This window comes from Dermacentor albipictus, chromosome 1 (genome assembly GCF_038994185.2).
Source record: "Dermacentor albipictus isolate Rhodes 1998 colony chromosome 1, USDA_Dalb.pri_finalv2, whole genome shotgun sequence".
NCBI lineage: Eukaryota > Metazoa > Arthropoda > Arachnida > Ixodida > Ixodidae > Dermacentor > Dermacentor albipictus.
This window is the reverse complement of record NC_091821.1, coordinates 282,138,667-282,163,912: the sequence shown is the minus strand read 5'-3', so window position 1 is coordinate 282,163,912 and position 25,246 is coordinate 282,138,667. Positions and strand designations below refer to the sequence as shown.

Sequence of the window (25,246 nt, the reverse complement as noted above, 5' to 3'; positions counted from 1 at the left end):
CGCACATTGCATGTTTTTGACTATCAGTACATGTGGTGGGTATTCATGCATGAAAGGCACAGTTTGCACAACTATGCCTTCCAAAGTAACACCGAAGAAAAATGAAGTTTGTATACTTTTCTTAAATCTGGAAACAGTCCATAGCAGGCATTCTGCTATCTAATAGCTGTGGCTGAAATGCTCAGCTGATTCAGATATCCAGCTTGATGTCTGGAGGCCGCGCAGGAGCGAGGCGGAGCCGTAGGCTATCTTTCAGTAGCGCTGGCAGCAATGCATCTGGGAAGCTCCGCGATGTTGCGCCAGCCTGGTTGCAGAAAAAGAACAGCAGTAAGCAAATTATCTATATACATCTCCACATCACAACATAGTGCACTGCCCAGTTTAGAAATGTTCTTTTGTGGAAAAATTGACACATATTTTGTATCTATCACAAGCAAAACATGCCGCCCAATGTGTAAACTGTACACACTGTACAGCTACTTACTTGCGCAAGGGATATGCAACTTTCAATGGATCAAGCATAGTGAAAGAGCACTGATGGTAAAAAAGCAGAATAATAAAGGAACACATACAACAAAGACTGGTACAGCTTATGCTTGTATTGCTCACTGTTCTCTGACAAGTACGGCCTTGTTGTACATGGAATGTGTACATTGCACGTAGCATGACAGCATGTTCTATGGTCAACATTTAATGTCTCTGGCAAAGGTGTGTTTTATCCAGTTTCCTAATGAGGGAGCAAATTTTGTTTGCTTTTCGTCTTTGTAACTGACATCATGGATGATGGTGATTGAACAAGGAATGTCTCTTGAGGCAACATTATGGCAAGTGGACATCAGGGCAGCAACTGCTTATCTTAGCAGCATTTCTGAATGCATCGCTAGCGCCATGAATGGGGGTAGAGCAGGGAAAGGCAAGCCTTTTTTAGCTATGACAGAGAGAGAACAGGGTTGTTTGTTCTTTCAATAAGAAGGGGTGGCAAAAATGGTCAAAGGAACACTAATAATAGCTGCAATGACGCTTGGGCATAACTTACTGTGACAAGAGGCTAGGTAAGCCAGAAAAGGTGCAAAAATCAAATGCCTGTGAATTCCCACACCAGCTCGCATCATAGTCTGCGTCTGCGATCGTTAAATTCTTGTCACAAAAGATGGGCCACATTGCATCCTCAAATAGCCAAACATTGAACTTGGCAACTTTCAAGGCTGAGATGTCACAGTACCAAATAATGGAACTTAATTTTTCTCTTCATATCAGAATTTGAAAGAATACCTCATCAGTCCAAATTGGCAGTGCCCCTTTAAACCAGAGGTGATTATAGTATTTGTTGTACCAATTTATTATTTTTTCTCACAAACTGTTCTCCACTAATTTATTATCATACCTAGTTTAATTTTCTTGTTTTGTTTTCATTTGTTTATCATTTGGTTAACCCCCCCCCCCCTTTTTTTTCACTCTGCTTTCGACAAGATGTGTATTGATAAGAAGAGTTAACTGCTGGGCTAGTTGGTGATCTTGCATACTGAAAAGATTTTACGCCAAAAAACAACACACACAAGAAAACCGACGACACCACGGGCGCCCGTGGTGTCGTCGTGTGTGTTGTTTTTTGGCGCAAAATCTTTTCAGTTGTGTATTCATACTATGCTTCTTTTCCCATTTTTACTCTAAACCGAGCATGTCTTGATTAGAGTACTGCCCTCGGTCCAGGCCAGCCGGAGGAACTTATGAATGTACATGCCTTAAAAATGTAATTGCTCAGTTGGGGTATCTATTAAATAAAACTGCAGTGGCAATAAAGCACCATGAAATTTTCGTTTCTGATAGAGCACGTGTACAGCTAACATAAAAAAGGTCGACAGTAATAAAAATAAAATAAAAATTTCTTGCAAGGCTCTATTAAATTTAAAGCTCTTTTGTACGACTTAAGCTATGAACACTAAGGACACTTGTAAAAAGAAGTCTCAGTTTCACCCAACGGTGAAGCATTGACAGTGGCAACAAGGTATAGCAGTGTGCTCAAGCTCCTTGCGTGGTGTTTAACACATGGAGGCGACATGCCACAGCACGTGAGACAACTGCTGGTGTATACAGCAGGAACGGCATGCTACAAGGCATGTCACAATGCCGGTGCAATGAGGAACATTGGCAACAGCATTGCACCTCGATGGTGCATGATGGAAAATTTGTAGCGTTTGCCAACTCTAGATTAAGCTTGTCGTTTATTGTCCTTTCTGCTCAGACCCGTGCATGCACCATGTTGTGGCAACCACATACAGCTGCTCAGAAGGAATGTGTGTGCAAAACGCCAGCATACTGAGCCCGACCTCTTACCCTGCATGACTTGGCTTGGACACTTTTGCGACTAAACACATTCTTTGTATTTCCCACACACATGGGTCGATACAGCAACAGCATGACAGCAGTCGTACCAACCCAGTGTCCTACCATAATAAGCTGAAGATAAAATCCACCCCTTTTTCTGGCATCATTTGCTAATGTAAGGCGAACGCCTTAGGTGTCTATGTTAGCGGTGCCCTTGGCGAAACTGCGGCGTTATGAAAAATGGCCGACGATGCAAAGAGTAAAAACACATAAAAAAATGCCCGAATTGACGTCAGATTTCTCAGGGAGGTTCCTGTAAACAAAGTAAATTAGCAGCTTTGAAAACGAAATTTGGCACATTTGGTTTGGGTGGGAATTGAACCCAGGGCACGAGCACAATTCCCTGAAGCCACGACGGCTCCACAGTTCTGGCTTACTAAATGTGCGTGCCTGAGTGCACATGTCACGTCGCAGCCATCTTGCTGACTAGTGTGTGTGTCACTGGGCGGCGCACGTGACAGTGTGGAGGAGGTGGCCCCATGTCACGAGTGTATAAAATGAGCACGTTGATGACGTTGGGAGGTCTACAAATGGTATAATGTTTTTTTCATTCCTACAGGTAAGCATTCTTAAGTGTCTGTCGAATGTTAAGTTGAGTAATTGCTGTCACGCCAGGTGTTCTTGCACTGAAAAGGGGGCGCATGCACGCACTCTGTGCATCGACGTCATAGTCGGAGCAGTGGCGGCGGTTGTCGGCGGCGAACGATGAAGGAGTTTGCACGCTCTTGAGGATCCTGATGACGGCTGCACAAGTGCGCCATTGTGGAAGAAGTATGTGCCGCTGCACCTTAGTGAGGAGGCCGCCTTTGTGTCCATACGTGCACTTCCCACTGTCGTTCGTTATGTCTTGCAAGAAGTCTAGCCCCGATTGTATAACTTAATGCATTACGAATATATCTTACAAAGAAATCTACGCCGATTGTATAACATCAAGTATTACCAAATGTGAAGCAGGCTTTTGCCTTCTTGTTTTACAAGAGTAACACCTACGAAACTTTTTTTTCCAGAACACCAAGCCCACTTCTCGTAATCGCACTGCCTTGGGGAGGTAGCGCCACCACTACCAATGGCAAAAACAGGGTCAGTCAGCTACTGCCGGAGACAAGGAGCAATGCTGGCTGGGAAGGACAGTCATGATTGATTTATCCCCCTTTGCAGCACCTCGGCAGAAGCTAAGTGCCATGGGAGAGAAGTGAACAATGCTGAACAACCATTGAACTTGCAAAACTTGGTCACTTGGTCTCATTGCATAGCAGCAAGGATATCGGGTCGCGACAAAGCTTCACAATTGAAAAGACAGTGGAGGCAGTCCAATGGCACCGGATGACCAATGGTGCGCATGGATGAACCGGCAACAAGGACCAACAGCATCACTGGCGAAGCGAGCATCCTGATCACCAACACTGGATGCTCTCGCCATGGGTTTACAGTTGTGCTGTGTGCCACCGCAGAAGGCATCAAGCTTCCCGCGACCCGCCATGGTTGCTCAGTGGCTATGGTGTCGGGCTGCTGAGCACGAGGTTGCGGGATCGAATCCTGACCATGGCGGCCGCATTTCGATGGGGGCGAAATGCGAAAACACCTGTGTACTTAGATTTAGGTGCGCGTTAAAGATCCCCAGGTGTTCGAAATTTCCGGAGTCCTCCACTACGGCGTGCCTCATAATCAGAAAGTGGTTTTGGCACGTAAAACCCCATAATAAATTTTTTTTTAAGCTTCCCGCCTTCATTATTCTGAAGGAATCCAAGGTGCCATTACATGCCATGAGCATTCCAGGTGTGTTACCCTCTCACTCCCCCATTGCACTTCTGGTAGTCTGTTTTGTTGTTTACGAAAATTCTGTTTTTTCCCCAAGGCATAGAATTCAGTAATAACAGCCTGCCATTCAAAAATTATTATATATATAATATGCTCTCAAGAAATATAGACTGCGAAATGTTGGCAAAACAAAACTGAAAGACAATTCGAAGTGCGCAGTGAATTTCACAAGCTACTGGCATCGGCCATTTCCCCTTGCCCTTCCCCCATATCACCGTGTGCGTGACAAGGTCATCGATACATTGTTCGACAATGATAGTGACTGTTCTTTTGAAGGTTTTGAGGAAGAATGAACAAGAGCATATTGTCAGTAAGATAACTAAGACGGGCTTTCCGAAACAGAACAGCCTTCTTTTAATGATGGCCGACACCTAAAAACCCCGGGGCACAACTGCACCCTTCGTCGTCTTCTCTCTGCCGATCGGGACTCGTAGTGGGCAGCTTAGTTCGCGTCATTACTTTCCATGTGAAAAGTGAGCGTCCCAGTTGCTGATCGGAGGGCGATAGAGGTCGCGGGAGAAAGTCTATGAGATGCACACGTCTTCATGGGCATAGTACGGTTTGATCCGTACTACGTGGACAATCTCGACGTGTGGCTGTCATCAGCTCAAGCTCATAGTAGTACTCTGAGGGACTACCTCGTAGTTCACATCACTGAGTCGCCTGGCGATCTTGTACGGGCCAAAGTATCTACGCAGTAATTTTTCCGACAGCCCCTGATGACGGATGGGTGTCCAGACCCAAATTTAGTCACTGGGTTCGTACTGGATGTTCCTTCGGCCACTGTTGTAATGGCAGGTGCCAGTACTCTGCTGGAGGCGAATGCGGTTGCGAACAAGCTGTCGAGCTTCTTTGGCCTTCTGGACAATGTTGTCAGCATTGTTGCTTCTTTTTTCGTTGTTGACTGGGAGCACGGCATCTAAAGGTGTTGTTACGCAGCGCCCATAACTTAGTTCAAATAGTATGAATCGGGCGGTTTCCTGAACAGCCATATTGTATGCGAATGTCACATACTGTAAAATATGGTCTGTGGGGTCTGATGTGGGATATCTCACACCGTACTCTTGGGACAAAGGAACGACAACACAGTAGTGCAAACAATCACAAGGGCATTTATTGCACCTTTCATACATCAATGCCTGCTAGCCGAGTTGCTATCCACAAAACATGCCGATGGGCGCGCGATAAATCTAGAAGTCCGACTCACCGCGTCCTCGCGAGCGAATATGTTCGCCCCATGCTGGATCCCAACGCCTGGTCGTTCGCGTGTATAGTCACGCGAATCGTGGCGCGTTCGAAGGCGGCCACGCGAGGCGGTCTCGCAGATGCATCGGTCGCCGCGCGCACGGAATGTCCGCGCTGTTCGGCGACCCGCCGGGGAAGCGTTGCTGCTGCACGTGCAGCACGACCGTCCCGCTTCCTGTCTCGAACCCAAGTAACCGCGCAGCGGCGCGACGCTCGCGCCATCTCTCGGACTGCGCTTCAACCACATCGACCGCGCTGACGTCACGCAGGCCACGCGGCGAAGCGGGACCACAGGAAACGCGCTATGCGGGAAAAACATCAGGGGAGGCGCGAGGGTGGCGCATCCCCACATCCCCCCAACCTTAAATCACTTCTTATTCCGGCGAAACGTGACACGGTCTAACATTAACCCGTGCTTCGCGAACAGGGTGATACATGCAACAGTGGTCGCGCTGAGGAAATGTCCACACGCTGTCCATTGCATGCGAGCCGACATTGTCCTTGGGTGCACCGCTGGCGTCCGCCGGTCACAGCAGCGGCTTTGCAGCCTCGACGGCACGATCCCAGGCCAGGACTCCGGAGACGACGACGCAGTAGTCGGTACGAGCAAGCTTCGCTCGCGCCGACTCGCCCTGCTGGCGGGAGCCGCAGTAGCTGTCGGTGACCGCCGGCTCTTTTGTCCGCCGCCGAGGGTTGTCAGCTGGATACAGGAGGCTGCCGAAGTCGCCGCGCCGAACTGGCCACAGCATCACCATCGCCCGGGGTGGCTCGATCGTAGTCCGGGGCAGCAGCGCAGACGATGTACAGGTGACGGCAAACCAGGGGTGACTCCAATCACGCTGCGTAAACTCAACACACTCGGCAAACACTAAAGTAGTGAAGGGAGAGGAAGTCTGCATGCGCATCGCCCACGTGATACGATGTTCAACTCGGCTAGCAAAAGATCGGGCAACTACTCAGATGCTAAGTTCACGTTAACGAAGCTCGCTTTCTTGAGTCGAACGAGAAATGTCAATTCGTGCGAGGCTAAATAGAATGAGGGAAGCAAATTGCAACGCCTCAACGCCACGGTCCACCAGGTTGTGTTCCTCCACGTGCGACAGGCAGCTTCGTAAAGCATTAGGCCTAAAGCGTCGCTACTCTGACAACAACCGGCATCCAACAAACAACAGCCAAAATGAGCACAAAACAGGCAGCCACGAGGAGACGTCAGCTCTGTGAGGTGGTCCTACTCCGCTCGGTGCACACAGCATCCGAGTTGACGGCGCCCACCGTCCCAGACGGTGTCGGAGCGCCCGGTGCCAGGCCGCAATACCAGTCAGCCCGTAGTGGCACCCGTGGCCCGCGGCCACCCGGCTCCCAGAGCCGCGACTTCATCCGAGTCAAAGAGATAGAAGAAGCTATTTACATGAGAAATTCGGACCACCCACGAGGCTTCCGTACTCACTCGCTTCAGGCTTGCCAATACTCCGCGGGCGCTCAGCCTCGCTCTCCCAGGATGCAGACCACGTGGCTCTCGTACCAACGAATGCCATTAAAAAAAAAACACTTGCGAAAAGGCTTAGTATGTTGACATGTTCAAACACACTACAGCCACCGCCGCCTCGCTCAAGAAAGCACGCCGCTGACGCTAGCGATCAAAATCCACGCTAGGCCTACGCTTCGGTTCAAACAAAGGTCTCGAACGAAGCAACACTTAAAATTATCGTCCGATGCCCCAAGAGTCCCACGTTGGGCAGCCAGATGTGGGGTCTGATGTGGGGATTCTCACACCGTACTCTTGGGACAAAGGAACGACAACACAGTAGTGCAAACAATCACAAGGGCATTTATTGCACCTTTCATACATCAATGCCTGCTAGCCGAGTTGCTATCCACAAAACATGCCGATGGGCGCGCGATAAATCTAGAAGTCCGACTCACCGCGTCCTCGCGAGCGAATATGTTCGCCCCATGCTGGATCCCAACGCCTGGTCGTTCGCGTGTATAGTCACGCGAATCGTGGCGCGTTCGAAGGCGGCCACGCGAGGCGGTCTCGCAGATGCATCGGTCGCCGCGCGCACGGAATGTCCGCGCTGTTCGGCGACCCGCCGGGGAAGCGTTGCTGCTGCACGTGCAGCACGACCGTCCCGCTTCCTGTCTCGAACCCAAGAGAGAGCGCCTTGTCTTTCCCGAACCCAAGTAACCGCGCAGCGGCGCGACGCTCGCGCCATCTCTCGGACTGCGCTTCAACCACATCGACCGCGCTGACGTCACGCAGGCCACGCGGCGAAGCGGGACCACAGGAAACGCGCTATGCGGGAAAAACGTCAGGGGAGGCGCGAGGGTCGCGCATCCCCACAGGTCCCATAACTTGTGCTATACGTCAATGTAAATTGAGATCATACTGGTGACAGTTCTATTGAGGTGCTCTGTAAGCCTATTAGTTTGTGGGTGATAGGCCACAGTTTTCCGATGACTGGTGCGGGTCAGTGTGACAATCTCCTGTATTAAGTGAGCCATATAGATGCAGTCCCTCGATCGGTTATTAAGACCGAAGGGGCCCCGTGACATAACACGATGTCATGGACAAAGAACATGGCAACTTCTGTAGATATTCCGCAGGGTATAGCTTTTGTTTCTGCATACTGCATTAGGTAGTCCATTGCGACAACTATCCATTTGTTGCCTGCGGACGACGTAGGGAATGGACTGAGAAGATCCATTCCAACCTGTTGAAACGGTGCTGGAGGAGGGTCCAGGGGGTTGCAGAGGACCAGCAGGTTTCAAAGGTGGAACCTTGCGCCGCTGACAATCACACAGCTCCTCACCTAGTGCTGAACAGATGAGAACAGCCGCGGCCAGTAATACTTCTGGCGTATGCGCGCGCTAATGTCCTGGCAAAGCCTAAGTGTCGGGCACATGGGTCGTCATGACATGCTTGCAACACTTCTTCAAGCAGTGAAACTGGGACGACGAGAAGGAATGTTTATTGGCTGTTTTTGAAGTTCTTTTTGTAGACAACGTTGTTGCGGAGGCAGTAAGAAGCTAGTCCTCGTGACATTGGTCGTGGGACAACGTCGGCTCCCTCGAGGTATAGAATGAGGGGAAGCAATGTACTGTCAGTACGTTGGAGGTCAGCCATCTTTACAGTGTCTACTACACCAAGAAACGGGAAGTCTTGTTCTAAATGACTTGGCTTCGAAAGTATAGGTGCATGTGAGAGGCAGTTGGGGTCGCGGTGCTTCTGTCCGGATTGATAAACCACTGTGACGTCGTACTCCTGAAGGCGGAGGCTTCAACGAGTGAGGTGGCCTGAAGGGTCTCTAAGACTTGAAAGCCAGCACAGTGAGTGGTGGTCACTTACTACTCATAAAGGTCGGCCGTACAGGTAGGGTCAGAACTTGGCAATGGCCCAAATGACAGCGAGACACTCCTTTTCAGTCGTGGAATAGTTGACCTCCGCCATTGTCAGATTACGGCTTGCATAGGCTACTACTCGTTCGGCGGCATCTTGCCACTGCACGAGTATGGGCACCGAGCCCCACATTGCTGGTGTCTGTGTGGATTTCTGTGTCAGCCCTGTCATCGAAATGCGCGAGTACGGGGGCTGTTTGCAGTCACTTCCGCAATTCTGCAAATGCTGCTTGTTGCTCGTCCATCCACTCGAAGGGTACATCTTGGTGCGTTAATCTCGTTAATGGTTCGGTGATCCTCGAAAATAATTTGACAAAACGACGATAGTAAGCACAGAGACCTAAGAAGCGTTGAACTGCCTTCTTGTCAATTGGACACGGGAACTCTGCGATGGCAGCTAGCTTACCGGGGTCTGGCCAATCACCGCGAGGGCTGACATGTCCGAGAAACTTGAGCTCCTGAAAGCCAAAATGATATTTCTCAGGCTTGATAGTCATATTTGCTTTGCTGATGGCGATGAGTACATGCTTGACTCGTTCCAGATGTTCATCAAACATCCTCGAAAACACCACAACAGAAGCACGTCTACCATTTCAGTCCAGAGAGAAGTGTCCATCATCCGCTGAAATGTGGCAGATGCAGAACACAGGCCAAATGGGAGGGCTTTAAATTCATATATTCCATCAGGCATCACAAATGATGTTTTTTCGCAGTCGCACTCATCTACTTTGATCTGCCAGTACCCTGACTCAATACCCGCCGCAGTTGCTCAGTGGCTATGGTGTTGGGCTGCTGAGCACGACGTTGCGGGATCGAATCCCCACCACGGCGGCCACATTCCGATGGGGGCGGAATGCGAAAACACCCGTGTGCTTAGATTTAGGTGCACGTTAAAGAAGAATCCCAGGTAGTCGAAATTTCCGAAGTCCTCCACTACGGCGTGCCTCATAATCAGAAAGTGGTTTTGGCACGTAAAACCCTATAATTAAATTTTTTTTTACCCTGACTCAAGATCCAAAGAGGTGAAAAATTTGGCATGGCGTACACGATCCACAGCGTCATCGATCCGTGGCAGGAGATAAACTCATCTTAAAACTTATTGTGCGCAACAAACAGGGACGAAGAATAGAAGAAAAAACACAAGGACGAGCACTTTCTAACAACTAGCTGGTTTTATTTTTGAAGAACCACCTGCTTATATACCCACAGATCGGCGCGATCTAGTCAAACAGAGCACGCCTATAGCGCATATAATACACACAGATCTGCGCGATCAAGTCAAGAGAGCACATCTACAGTACATATACCACTTGTGATAAAAAACAAAGACGTGGACCAAAGCCACCCGGTCAACATAAGAACAGCAAGGTGCATGAAACATCCGCTTACGATAAAATGCGTTAAAGATGTGATGATAGAAGTGAATTTTCTTTATCCAACAATAAAACCGATGGATGGCTGATGCATTTTACTTTTTGTTTTTCAATCCAGTGTGCTTCCACAATTTCCCTCTCAGTTTGACTCTTATTCCTATACAAAATGTTGGTGCTACTAAGACAGGGGGAGCAATCATGTTCTTGGCAATGCCTTGCCAAATGCGTGATAGGGCGACCTTTCAGACTGGACAAGTGTTCCCTTAACCTGGTGTTAATGCATCTCGCAGTCTGCTCTACGTACACATGACCACACGTCATAGGGATCTGATATACAACGTTCATCGCGCAATCAACAAACTGGTTCTAATTGCGCGGATGTTTGACACTACATTCTTTCTTTGCATCATCCTTTCTTTCGAACTTATTTTTAACCTTAGAGCACACACTACCCATTTTGTTTTTCGCTGAAAATACCACTTTTACTGCGTAACTACCAGCCACCTTTTTAAGTCTGTGTGAAAGGCCATGCACATACGGAATCACTGAAATCTTGGAAGCTACATCCTTTTGCCTTTGATTCTTTTTGCATTGTCCTTTATCCTGTTTAGGTTTTTTCATTAGCCTATCGCACGACGCCAACATCACAGCGAGCGGGTACCCAGCCTTTCTCAACCTATCAACTTGCTCAAAATATGCACTCTTTACGGTGTGGTGACATGAATTCAACAACGCTGACCGGAAACGTCGCGTTTGGTGACACCGTTACGACGTCAATAGTCTACACAGAAGTGTAGTATATTGTTCTTCTTTTAATCAACACGACGAGGGATGCCCATGGACTTATGGACAGCTGAATCACGTCATCATTGATCATCTGTTGAACCTGGTTCTTTATCACCTCTCTTTTCGTAGGAGAAACATGATACGGATGTTGACGAACGGGGCATGCTGACTCGTCCATAGGAGTACGATATTTCGCAATGGAGGTGCGCCGTACTTCAGACTCGGTAGAGAAGTCATTTACAAGGTTGAGTAGTTGCTGTTTCTGTACTTCCAATAAGCCGGAGTTAATCTGAATGTGTTCGCTCAGATTGACCGCTTCCAACGAATTAGGCGAAGCAGTTCTGAGCGAGGCGACATCCGTGAGGGCAGCAATTTCATGGAGGAAAGTGAAAGCTGTGCCTTGCGGTAAGTGCTGATATTTGTTGCTGAAGTTGGTCAGCAGGACTAATGAGTGTTCGTTCTGAAGCTGGACGAGGCCTCGTGCAATGCAGATGTTCCGCTCAAGCATTAACGGAACGTTTGCTTCGGCGATGCCCTCATAGCAGTCGAATGCCTTGCACGTTACCTGGGTCAGTAGGCTGCTTCTTGCCGGTACTGTTATGCTGTCATCGACGGTGCACAAGGCGTTTTCGGTGTGGTTCTCATTGCTAGTGTCGCTTGCTACGGCTTTAGCCATAGAGAACATCACACTCGATTTTTCCAAGTTGATTACGGCTCCATTTGACTGTAGAAAGTCCATGCCGAGTATCAAGTCCCTCAAGCAACTGAGCAGAATAATGAAGTCCCCGACGTACATAAATCCACGAATATTTAGGTACTCGAGCAGTGCATCTGCCAATGGGAATTAGTATATGACCTCCAGCAGTACGGATCTACGACCCAGTCCACTGTGTAAAAACTTTCTTTAACTTTGATGCAAGCTCTCTGCTCATAACCGAGCTGTCAGCACCAGTGTCAATTAAAGCAGTGACTTCTTCGTCGTCTATGGTAACCAGTATGTCTGATGTTACAACTTGTCATTGATCACCGGAATGCACCTGAACGTCGTTTCGTTGTAGTCGTTGTCGTCGTGATAGAGGATATTCGATGCGCTCGGCGTCAGCGGCCTCACCTCCAGAGGTCGCTTGACTCAGTTTTCCGGGTTTGTAGGGCTGGGTGAACGACGCCTATGAGCGTCTCGAGGAAACACAGGACTGGCCGATCGGTATCGAGTGGGCGATAAAGAACGGGGCTTGTGCCTCCGCTGCTCAAATGAATTATCACGACGCGTGATGAAATTCTCGATCTCCATAGGGCACTAACCAGGTTGTGGACGAGGAGCACCTGGAGGGAATCCACAGAGACTCACGAGCCGATAGGGACACATCCTGTATATGTGGCCAGCCTCTTCGCAATGAAAGCATAGGGGCCTGAGGTCGGGAGCCCTCTAGACGTCGCTTTTCCGGGGCCTAGAATCTTCGATGGACGGTGGACTGCGACACCTGGATGCTACTTCCGTTTGCTCGGTGGGCTGAATGACGTTTGAGGGGCCGTACAGCGATGGTCGTCGTACCGCGTCTGCATAAGTCATTTGGACTGGCTCCCGCCGTTGTGGTACCTCGTAGCTTTCAGGAGCTCGGATGACTTGCCTTATCTCCTCGCGCACTATCTCTGCCAAAGAAATTGGTGCTGTCAGCACGTTGGTTACCTGCAGTTTCTGGAGCTTTACTCATACCACAGCCCTGATCCTTTCACGCAGGTCCTCAAGGTGGTTTCCTGAAGTCATGGTAGGAGGGCTGTTCGAAAGTTCCATCACGTTGCAGTCATACTGTCTGACACACTGTCGAAGGGCTCTTTCCATTGCTGTCGCTTCAGCAAGGAAGTTTGCAAGTGTAGTGGGTAGATTTCGAATAAGCCCAGCAAAAACCTCTTGCTTCACGCCTCGCATTGGATATCGGACCTTCTTGTCTTCGGCCATTGAGGCATCCGCACGTCTGAAAAGCTGAGCCATGTCTTCAGTATACGTGGTGACGCTCTCGTTCGGGGCTTGGAATCTTGCCTGTATTGTCAATTCCACTCTCTCTTTCCTGTCCGTGTTGGAGTATGTGGCGCTCAGCTGTTGTCGAAATTTGTCCCACAAAGACAATGCCGTTTCATGGTTATGAAACCACGTCCTCGCAGAGTCTTGGAGCGCGAAGTACACGTTGCGCAGCTTGCGGTCTTCGTTCCATCCGTTGCATTCGGTGACCTGCTCGAAATGGTCTAGCCAATCTTCCATGTCTTCAGTAGCATCTCCGTGGAATACAATCGGTGCTTGTGGCTAGTTGATGATGAACTGCGTCGGCACAACAGCCGCAGCAGAAGGCGGTGGGCTTGGGTTCATCGTCCAGATATGCTTGGGCAAAAGACCGTGCTCAGGTTGGAGCCCTTGCAGACAGTGGCTGGTACGTACGTGCACAGGGTTAATCTCTCCCGGACTAGTCACAGGAGACGTGTCAGAGGTACAGTCGCCCAAATCTTTAACTGGTGTGCGGGAGCGACGACTTTTCCGTGCGTCAGCGCCGTTTGACGGGGCGAGGCTGGAAAGTCTGAGGCTAAGCGCATGCGGACAAAGCGCGCTCAGCTGGGCCCATCGTCTACTAGGCTGTTTCCAGCCTCGCCGCGTCATACGGCGCTGACGCCCGGAAAAGTCGCCGCTCCCGCGCACCAGTTAAAGATTTGGGCGACTGTACACTGCGTCTCCGGCAATGGTGCCATGTACCCCGCACCTCCACCAGTAAAATGTCACGACAATAACTAAGACGGGCTCACCCAAACAGAGCAGCCTTCTTTTAATCATGGCCGACAACCAAAAAACCCCGGGGCACAACTGTGGCCTTCGTCGTCTCCTCTCTGGCGATCAGTGCCTGTAGTGGGCAGCTTACTTCGTGTCAATATAAACAAGCCTTCACAACCTTTGGTGACAATGTTTTCCTTTTTCACCTTTTCTTGACTTTACACCAAAAGTTAGCCCACTCATTCTTTTCACCCGATTTGCTCTAGATTTTATGTAGGCTACCTCTCGAGATATTATGGTAATTGCTATTCCAATAAAATCACTTTTGTAAATAGTTTTTACATCGAGAAAAAGCTTAAAATTATATTAGGTACAAAAACAGCTGAAAGTTCAAATGCGTATATTGTAGCACAATGCGTTGGCGGGCTAGTTGGTGCGAATCCATGAATACTTTGTTTAGCGCAAAAAGACAGACACAAGAAAGACGACAGGACAAGGCGCTACTCAACTGACATCATTTTATTGCGTCACTCCTTTATAGACCGCTCAAACCAGAGGAACATGCCCAGTGAGCACCATGCGGTGGAGCCACCAACATCCGATCCCAAGAGCGCACTCATGCGACAGAATCCAAAAAAAACAAATTGTACAGCGCTGAATTTGGTTTTTTGGATTCTGTCGCATGAGTGCGCTCTTGGGATCAGATATTGGTGGCTCCACCGCATGGTGCTCACTGCGCATGTTCCTCTGGTTTGAGCGGTCTATAAAGAAGTGACGCAATAAAATGATGTCAGTTGAGAGTAGCGCCTTGTCCTGTCGTCTTTCTTGTGTCTGTCGTTTTGCGCTAAACAAAGTATTCGTGTATATTCTAACTTAAGTACAAAAATAATGAACATGGGAAATACGCTGCCACACCAACCCAGCAGATGCCCACGATGAAGCACTTATCAGGTACACATTTAAGGCCCATGAAGAACAGCGCAAATGTGGTTATAGGGTCCTTGAAATGGTTTGCACAAATTTTGTAGATGTGTAGGATACAGCTATAGTAAAACACTTAAACAATTGAAGTCAAGCGTCTCATATTAAGAGAACTACAAACAATTACAAGTTACCCTCCTCCTTAGCCATACTTTTTCTCCTTAACTCACTCGCCGAGTGATCTGCGCTAAGCTCTGCCCCCACTGGCTCTGCGTCATGATGCGACTCCATGTCACCTACTTCCGGTTGCCTTAAAGCCAGTGCGCCTCTCCAACCTCTCCACTAGCCGCCTTGCTGTTGATCACCTGTGAGAGCTATCCAAGCAGCATGCGTTTCAAGCATTTTGTCGCAGTGCCAAGTCTGTCTGGTATTCCGGTAACCACAGGCAAGCTGGGAATTTTGATGGATGAGCGGAGGCGTAAACTACAGCCCCTCCATAATACTACCGCTGTGACAATGGGGCTTAGCGTAAACGTGAGCAGCCTGCACGGTGTAGCCACCTGGTGATGCAGAGCTTAACCAGCCAAACACAGAGCTACTATTGCTGTAATCAAGTAGACAACATTTTAAACATTTCAAAAGGCAATGTGTTATTGATTACACTGCTGCCAAAAATTTACACCAGCAGCAATGTAGAATACACTAGGTTACCAGTGGCGCAGCCGGAAATTAATCTGGGGGGGGGGGGGGTCTTCACCGACAACTACCGCTCCTCCGACTCCTTCTAAAGAAAACAATTATGGGGTTTTACGTGCCAAAGTCCCGACCTGATTATGAGGCATACCATAGTGGAGGATTCATAGACATTTGGACCACCTGGGGTTCTTTAAAGTGCACCTAAATCTAAGTGCCACAGGTGTTTTCACATTTCGCCCCCGTCGAGATGCAGCCACCGTGGCCGGGATTAGATCCCGACTTCCTGCTTAGTATCCCAACACCATAGCCACTAAGCAACCAAACCTTCACCTTTCTCTCTCTTCCTCGATATATATATATATATATATATATATATATATATATATATATATATATATATATATATATATATATATATATATATATATATATATATATATATAAATATATATATATATATATATGGAGGTTGTACACCATGCAAAGAAACTCGCTCCACGGACAAGAATGCTTAAACGAGGATGCATATTTTTGCATTGCCGAAACAACACTCTGTTTAAGTTCTGACAAAAGTTTTTCATTGCTAAGATGTGTAGCCACTTCGCATCAAATTATGCAATCATCCTTATGCTATATTTAAAAATGATGACGCTAAAAAAACTAATTTCATTTATGAATTGATGCATTTATATAATGTATGTCGATGACCGAGCTTTTACATGGCTTGGAACAATGAACAGTGCTAAAAATGGGGCCAAACAAAATCAAGACAGCACACTATTGAGTGTCTTGTTTGCAATTCAGACTTGTTGCAGCCCAGGTAACAGTGGCGATAACCGATGTTTCCTAGCCAGATCTTCTAGTGAGCGGTACGGCCATGGCTACGTACGGAAGAGGGCAAGTACTATTTTGCAAGTCACCTATCACTCGATCGCACTTTTGGTGTTATGGGCATGGTAAATTAGTCTAGATTTAAAAATACAGAAACAAAGCTTTGTACAAGTTTTTAGCAAGTTTCGCCCACTTTCGGTGACCTGCTGTCTGACTTGTTTGAAGAGATGTTTGGAAGTAACTTGCGATCATGGTATTGTAGTCATCATGCAACGCATATTGTTATTTGACCACACTCTAGAATTGATGAAACAAACAGTCTGAAGAAGGGTTGCTACCTGTTTAGAAGCCTTTGTGAAAATTACGCTATCTGCAGTTCACAGTAAAATAAGGGTCAGTAGCTCCAAGAGATTTGAAAGTGTCATGTCTCCTGATACCCATCTATTCTGCACACTGCCGAGACATTTAGTTAGGATGGGCTTCCTGCATCAATTAAGCAGCACATGTTACAACGGATTAGGGGACCCTCAGCTAGGCGATTGGCCATAGTTGTCTGGTGTTCAGTGATTGGGCAGTGACGAGATGCTCTTTCTATGACCATAATTATCCATCAGCTTCGTTCTTGACGCCTTTTATGTGCCCCTCCCCCTTCATATCTATCAGCCCACTCTCCTCCTTAAAATTATTTTCCGTTAGTCACTGTCACACTCAACATTCAATGGGCTGCTGAATGGTGCGGCAGCCTCTAACATTTCTTAATTTCTGTTTCTCTGTGGACTTCAAGGCCATTCACCTAACAGCCCTCCCACCTGTTTGTTGTGGTGGCTTCTTAGCTACCCAGGACTAGTACCCCCCTCCTTGATATATTTTGCCATGCGCAAATCAGTGTTCTGTAGGTCTTTCTTTCTTGTCCCATTTCTTGCACTGTTTTTCATTCTTAACATCGTGCACAAACTGGCCTAACAGCAAGCTCTTCTCAAGTTTATTAGCATAATGAAAGTCAGAGAGAAGAGGAAGAGAAAGAAGAAAAATAAAGGGGGAGGGCGCATATTATGCGTTTACTAGACGAGCAAGTCACAATATTTTTGGAATGCTTTTCTTCCGCACAGCGTGGTTGACGATTCAGTCAAGTACCAAAAATGAGAAGCTCTTCGACGACCTGAAGGCCTGGTAGGGAGCAACAATGCCTCCAAAGTTTTATACACATGCTCGTCCCATCTTTGCCCGTTTGTGGAATTTTAAGCGTTAATACCCCTCAACAGTTATGGTTAGCACGATTCGGAATGAGGTAGAGGCGCACCATGAGCGGGGCCCCAATGCTAAGTGCATGGGAGAGGGGATCGCCCCCATGACGACCCCTCAGACCGCCACACTAGCCATTGCTTTGATTTCACATTCAAGTTTTCCCTTTCATCCATGTCGCTCTTTTGGAGCCCACTTCCTGAAACTTTCTGTTCCATGGGAAAGGGGAAATGGGAAAATGATAAAATTTCGGAGGTGGAAGAGGGGGGGGGTTTGCCCCCCCCCCAGCTATGCCAGTGTTGGTTACTGCTATATTAGCTTTGTGTTTCTTTGGTGGAACTCTGTGCCATCAGGTGGCTGCACTAGCTGTGCAGGAAGTTCACGTTGGCACCTCCAGTTATCTGGTAAAATGACCAGTCCATTTGCGCTTGCATTTGCCTGAATACCGGACATGCTAAAGGTCTCTATTATGGTAGTAATCCTCCAGCATGAAGTAAACGCGTAGATCCTGACAACGATCGAATGCCGATAATCTGATGCACTGCAGCCACTCCGCTCGTCTGCTGCCTTGCAGAGGGGCACGATGTCACACCTTGACATATCACCGACCGCTACGCTTGCAGATCACAATGTAACAAGGGCGATCCATGGTGTTCGCGAAAAGAAAACTCGACCAGCACTGACCGCGCAGCTCGCATCAACAAAGAGGACGTTGTAACACAAGCAGACGACACTTCATGTGTATAGGAAGTGCTTGAGTTTAGTGATAAATTTACGTTGTGTATTCTCTTTGTTACTTATTTTATAGAAACAAATTAAGCAATATTCCAATTATTACGCACATTTGTTCACTGTATAGTTCGGATAGCTCACTCAACTGATGTCAATTGAGATAACCATGTCAATTGGGATGGGGCAGCTGCAATTGATAGCAATGTAAATTTTGAAAATATTACAATAAATTACACGCTTTATGTGCAGCGCTTAGATGCGTCATTTAACGGTCCCCTGAAACGGTTCGGACAAAGTTTGTAGACGCATACGGTACAGCTAAAGTTAATAATTCGTACCACAATATGTGTGAAAGGTGTTATATTAGGAGAGCTACAGACGATTACAAGTTACCCTCCTCCAAAGTCATGCATTTTCTCCTCAACTCGTTCACCGAGTGATCAGGGCTAAGCTCCGCCTTCACTGGCTCTGTATCGTGATGGCAGATCGTGTTGTCGACATCTGTACTCTAGAAGCGAGCGCGCGAAGCCTCTCCAAACTCTCCGCCAGCTGCTTGGCAGTCAACCCCAAGCAAGAGCTATCGAGGCAGCGTGCGTTGCGAGCATTCTGTCGCAGCGCCGAACATGTCTGGTATTTTGGTAACCACAGGTGACCTGGGCATTTCGATGGATGCGTGGAGGCATAAACTCAAGCTGATGAAGGAACTTTAGCGTAGACGTACGTGAGTGGCCTGATCGGTCTGCACGGTCCAGTCAGCTGTTGGCGCAGAGCTTAACCAGCCAAACAAACTGCTAACATTGCTCTAACCAAGTGTAAAACACTTTAAACATTTACAAAAACGTGTTAACGATTACACTCCTGCGAAAAATTTACACCAGCAGCAAAGAATACATTTCATTACTGCTACTGTATGTGGTTGAGCTCTGTGCCACCAGGTGGCTGCACTGTGCAGATCATTCACATTTTCACTTCCACTCCTCCTGTGATACGGCACGGTCAAACGGCCAGGCCCTGTCCCCTTGCGCTTGCGTTTACCCAAATGCCGTACTTGCAAAACGCTATTGTGGTAGTAATCCTCCAGTGTAAAGTGATGGCCGCAACACGTAAATCCTGGTGCCGATCGGATAGCGAAAGTCCGATGCGCTGCAGCCAGTCCACTCGTCTGCTGCCTTGCTGAGGGACATGACATTGCAGCTTGACATATTGCCAGTCGCTATGTTTGCAGCCCACAATGCAACACAAGTCGAATCATGGTGCTCACAAAAAGACTGAGACCGACTGTGACCGCAGAGCTCTCGTCAAAATGAAGCACGTTGTAACACAAGCAGACAACGCTTGCTGTGTGTCGGAAGTGCTTAAGTGTAGTGAGAAATTGTTCTTGTGCATTCTCTTTCTGTTACTTTCTTTTTATAGAAACAAATTAACTAACATTCCAACTATTACGAACAACATTTGTTCACCATAAAGTTGGAGAAATTATTGATAACGCACCCTGGGCAGCCAATAGGATAGCTCGCCCTACTAATGTCATTGGGGCAAATGACGTGAAATGGGTAAGGGTGGCTTAAAATTCAGCCGAGCAATGTGCTGAGATCGGCAGCGATGTACATTTTTAAAACCTTAAAATAAATTACACGCTTTGCGCAGAGCACTTAGATGCATCAATTAATGATCAGAAGGACCTACTCTAATGACTTGGTATGTTTGTACAAAATCGTCAAAATCGTTTCAGGGTCCCTTAAGGAGTACTGACACAAAATTTTCAAGTCGAGTTAACTTGTGCAATCGATGTATGTGCACACACACACAAACACACACACACATTGTCTACAAACTATCAATGGCGAATATAGCTTAGAACGTATTTAAAATCAATCTTAAAGTATGTGTGTGCAACCAACAGTAAGAAAGCGCAGCACCTCGTGACATTGACATCAAGAGAACAGGTTTGTAAAACACCGAGATGTTACATCACGAGTTTGTGCAGGCTACCATGCTTCTTACACACAGTTCTTGTTTGCTTGCCAGATGCATGACCAACTTGCTAGATGTCGTCACGCCGGTTCGCACAACTACCGCGTCGGTCAGACAGCCGCAGCCAATGACAGCCCCACTAGTGTACGTCATGGCCATGTAGCGAGCAAGTTCCTCGCCCCTCCAATGGTCCCACTGCTTGGCAGTAAGACAATGGCACAAAAATCGGCTACAATTTGTTTCTGACATGAAATAACTCGTAGAGTATAGTGACCTCGAAAGTGTGTAGGTTATAAAATGTTACGTGAAATAGTAAATCGTTAGTGTGATCTCAACTCGAGTAGTCAGTGCAGCCGCCACAGTAATCGTCTCTGCGAAGTGGCTCACCTGGCAAGCGTGTTTTGTCATTGTTACCAATGGCATCGGAAAAACTAATTGTTGTATTGTCTGTTATGAGCGACATAAATGTGCAGACATTGATTGTGTTGATGAATATAGGTACTTTATTCGAGCTGCAGATGGATTGCAAGGGCCCTCGGCCCTGTATCTGGCAGCCAGCGAGCTAGGCCTATGCTGTTTCCCAGCGACTGCCAGCTCGCCTGGCTTGCTCGTTTACTACCGTTGGCGTCGATAAGTGGCAGAAGTGTACCGAATTCGTGCTCGCCAGGGCTGCAACTAGAGGGGGGGGGGAGGAGTTTAGGCGGTCCGGATGGCCCCCACCAAACTTTTTGGGCGATACTAAAATATTTACATGCTTACACAGCGACCACCAGCTGCCAAAATTTTAAATGCGTTACCATTTGTATGTTTATCCAACCGAAAAACCATCCCTCCATCCATCCATCCATCCTGTAAGGTGATCACTTTCAACATGGCGCCCGCAGCAGCGAGCAAATTCACCTGCGTGCTGCCTCTTGTTTCAACACCAGCGAAGTGGCAAGAACACATTCGCAGTCTGCCGCTTTCGGAGATCGCTTTCAAGATACGGGCCCACGCGTGAAAAAGATTTTCAAATTCGAAAAGAACAGACGCACGAAGTTTATAAATTAATAGCTCTGCATCAAAAAGACACACTGCGGTTCTGCAAATGGCATCCATTAGATCATTCAAAGTGGACAAATTCGATACGTCAATTTGTTACATTGTGTACAAGGGTTCTGTAAGAGCTTTATTTCTATATTATTGATTTTTTTAGACTCATGTGTAACATATCAATGTTGTCCCCTTTAGATATAACATCAGGTGCAATTCACAGAATTGTGATATTATTTTTCCTTGATGAGTTAGAGCTGTAAACGTCATAGTTTCGTTTTCTGAAAATTTTTGATGTTTTGTTAATTTTTCAGTAAAGAATTGACAATCTAAATCAAACATTGGAAACCAACCGTTACTAGATTTTAGGTTTCTCTTTTAAATGCAACAAACCTCATCAAATTTGGTACAGTCGTTGCCAAGAAAAACGAATTCTCCTTTTACATGTGTTTAGATAGGAGCTCCCAAGCTATGGCTTCCTCTTAAACCCATAAGCAATATGACTGTCACCCGTTGCTTCGTCTGGTTTTTCCCTAATTGTACAGCACTTTCGTGCAAACTTGGCAACTGGAAACAAGAGTCGCAAGGAGTTGAGAAGTTAAGCGATCTACTAAGGGCAACCGCCAAGGCAACCACCAAACGGGAAGAAAAAGCGAATATTAACAAATTTACCCGCTGTTTATGAAAATCTTTATGGATCAACATTTTTTATTTAAAAAGGAAGTGGAGAAAGCGCCGCCGGAAGTGGAGAACAATTCCGTGTGTTTTGAACGATGCCTCTGCAGTTATCAGTCGAGCTGCCTGACGTAGCCACTTCTGCGTTGTGCTTATGTATAGATGTTTTTTTAACCTTCCGCGGTGGGCTCAGTACGTCTAGAACCGCAGCATTCTGTGCTCTACAAGGTTTTACAGGACTGGTGGCCACGCAACGTTACTTAACTTCCCAAATAACAATACGAGTTGGTTGTGGCACTTAACTTGGTAGAGCAGTAAACGAGGGATCCAAAAGACCTGTGATATTTCCACAAATGTATCATCATCATCATCATCATCATGGTTACGCCCACTGCAGGGCGAAGGCCTCTCCCATACTTCTCCAACTACCTCGGTCATGCACTAATTGTGGCCATGTTGTCCCTGCAAACTTCGCAATCTCATCCGCCCACCTAACTTTCTGCCGCCCCCTGCTACGCTTCCCTTCCCTTGGTATCCAGTCCGTAACCCTTAGTGACCATCTGTTATCTTCCCTCCTCATTACATGTCCAGCCCATGCCCATTTCTTTTTTTTTTATTTCAACTAAGATGTCGTTTACCCGCATTTGTTGCCTCACCCAATCTGCTCTTTTCGTATCCCTTAACGTTAGACCCATCATTCTTCTTTCTATAGCTCGTTGCGTCGTCCTCAATTTCAGCAGAACCCTTTTCGTAAGCCTCCAGGTTTCTGCCCCATATGTGAGTACTGGTAACACACAGCTGTTATACACTTTCCTTTTGAGGGATAGTGGCAACCTGCTGTTCATGATTTGAGAATGCCTGCGAAACGCACCTCAGCCCATTCTTATTCTTCTGGTTATTTCAGTCTCATGATCCAGATCCATGGTCACTACCTGCCCTAAGTAGATGTATTCCCTTACCACTTCCAGTGCCTCGCTACCTATTGTAAGCAGCTGCTTGCTTCCGAGACTGTTAAACATTACTTTAGTTTTCTGCAGATTAATTTTTAGACCTACCCTTCTGCTTTGCCTCTCCAGGTCAGTGAGCATGCATTGCAGTTGGTCCCCTGAGTTACTAAGCAAGGCAATATCATCAGCGAATCGCAAGTTGCTAAGGTATTCTCCATCAACTTTTATCCCCAATTCTTCCCACTCCAGGTCTCTGAATACCTTCTGTAAACACGCTGTGAATAACATTGGAGAGATCGTATCTCCCTGTCTGACGCCTTTCTTTATTGGGATTTTGTTGCTTTCTTTATGGAGGACTACGGTGGCTGCGGAGCCGCTATAGATATCTTTCAGTATTTTTACATATGGTTCATCTACACCGATTCCGTAATGCCTCCATGACTGCTGAGGTTTCGACTGAATCAAACGCTTTCGCATAATCGCTCATAATCCACGTATATATTATGTTTTCAAAAGGTACTTATGTGCTATGAAGATATTTCTAATTGGTGAAGGGAATATAAGAAACAGTTTAAAAGTTAGACATGTACATAAACGCTGTAGTGAAATGTGGACATGCGTATATATGCACTGTTCTCATCAACGCGAATTTATGGCACTCACCATTTTTGTTATTTGGACATTGTTGTGAACAGCAGAAATCCTGAGGTGGATTTCTTGATTATGCGAAGTATACAGTTTTAAGGGTTGTGAGCGCCTTGCATGTGCAAGGAATTCAACTGCTTGTTTGCTTTTAGTGTTCGAGTACACACTTTGTTCATGTCAACACTAGTGGCATGGCATGATGAGCATATTATGTGTGAGAACCAGATACTTCCTTTTGATTCATGACAAATTTGTGCCTTTTCCAATAAAAAGCCATATGCAGGTAACAAAGTATGAAGACAGCAAAAAAACTGGTATGGTCAACATATGATATTCTGCTGGCAGCTGGAGAATGTAATGTGTATGTAAGCATCGAAACCAATATTTGAAGCTGTTGATTTGCATAGGGATGTGCGAATATTTGCAACTTTTGAATAGTGCATAGAATAGTGCCCTATTCGATTCAGTCGTCACTATTTGTAAATGTGAATATTTTTTTAATACCTTTTGAGTATTTCAAAACACCAACCGCACCCACATAAACATAAAATTGCAGAAAAGTACAGTAAATTTTTACCCCGACCGGTATAGTACAGACATAAAACATGAGAATTTGCGTAGTGGAGCAAGCTACGTCACTTACAGGGGTGGGACTGTCCAAAGCCATTTTGGAGCAAGTAAAGTTGTGTTTTGGAGCACTTTGGAGCGGCTTGGAGCTGAATAAATTTCATTTTGGAGCAATTTGGAGCGGATAAAATTTCATTTTGAAGCACTTTGGAGCAGGTCAATCTGAATTTTGATGGAATAATGGAATACGTCAGCACACTTCAAAACCCCAACGGACCAACACGAGCACTGTACTGCAACTGTATTAAGCAACGTCTTAAGCTGAATTTTGAAGCAGATTACTCTGCTACTGAAACCGTCTAGTGCATGCAAATTTTGGTAATAGTGCCTGTAGATTTTAATTAGTGATAGCAATCACAAAAACATGCACTCTGCAATAGTGAGTCAGAAATTTGGAAATGTAGCTCAAGACGTTTTTATAAATGCATTTTTCTTTAATGTCTCGACAATGTGGGTAAAGTACCTGGAAATGCGTTTCACCAGCAGATGTATGAAGCCATAGTTACGAACTACTGTGGTTTATTATTGCAATAGTAAATATATGGGCACTCCAGACGCATGTATGCTGGCGTTGCCGTGACGTCCCGTAAAAAGTCTAAGGGCAATAATTTGGGCCAAGGGCCGTAAATTGCATCAATTAAAATTGATGTATAACAATGTGAACAATCAAACAAAACTGAATTTTGATAAATACATGCAGTTAAACAAATCAAGACACACGAGACATAAGCTCGAAAAGAGTATTCTAACAGCACAATGACGAACTTCACAAACTATCGCGGAGTAGAATTCACTACCGCAAGAAGTAACAAATTTAGCTAGCGTTTAATCATATTTAGCTGCCCTTCCTGACTTGAGTAATCTATCAGATTTGCTACATCGATTTTCTTTGTGTCATAGGAGTGGCGCACACAATGTGGTCTTACTACTGGCATAACCATTGTTTTTTCAGTACACTTGTTATCCACTAATTTATGTCCCTTTCTTCTTGTAATGTACAGTTATCATAGAATTCATGCTTTTCGTTACGCACACATGTTTTCGGATTGTTATTTGAAAGTGATCTTGACTTTGTGTTCGGAAACCTTCTTGCTCTTTTCTTTATGCTTTTTGCTCTTTGTATTCTTTTTTTCCTTTTTTTGTTCTGAAATGTATGTACCTGTGCC

General features: G+C 46.5%; 1 protein-coding gene across 4 annotated transcripts in view; it reads right to left on the bottom strand.

The window, feature by feature from the left end:
- Positions 1-102: 102 nt before the first annotated feature.
- The window catches only part of Vps8 (vacuolar protein sorting 8), a 962,017-nt gene continuing 936,873 nt past the window's right edge, over positions 103-25,246 (bottom strand). For all 4 annotated transcript variants that reach the window (XM_070531351.1, XM_070531354.1, XM_070531353.1 and 1 more), the window contains one exon: positions 103-304. In XM_070531351.1, the coding sequence (XP_070387452.1) occupies positions 191-304 (114 nt within the window). In that variant the 3' untranslated portion in view covers positions 103-190. The remainder of the gene's footprint in view (positions 305-25,246) is intronic.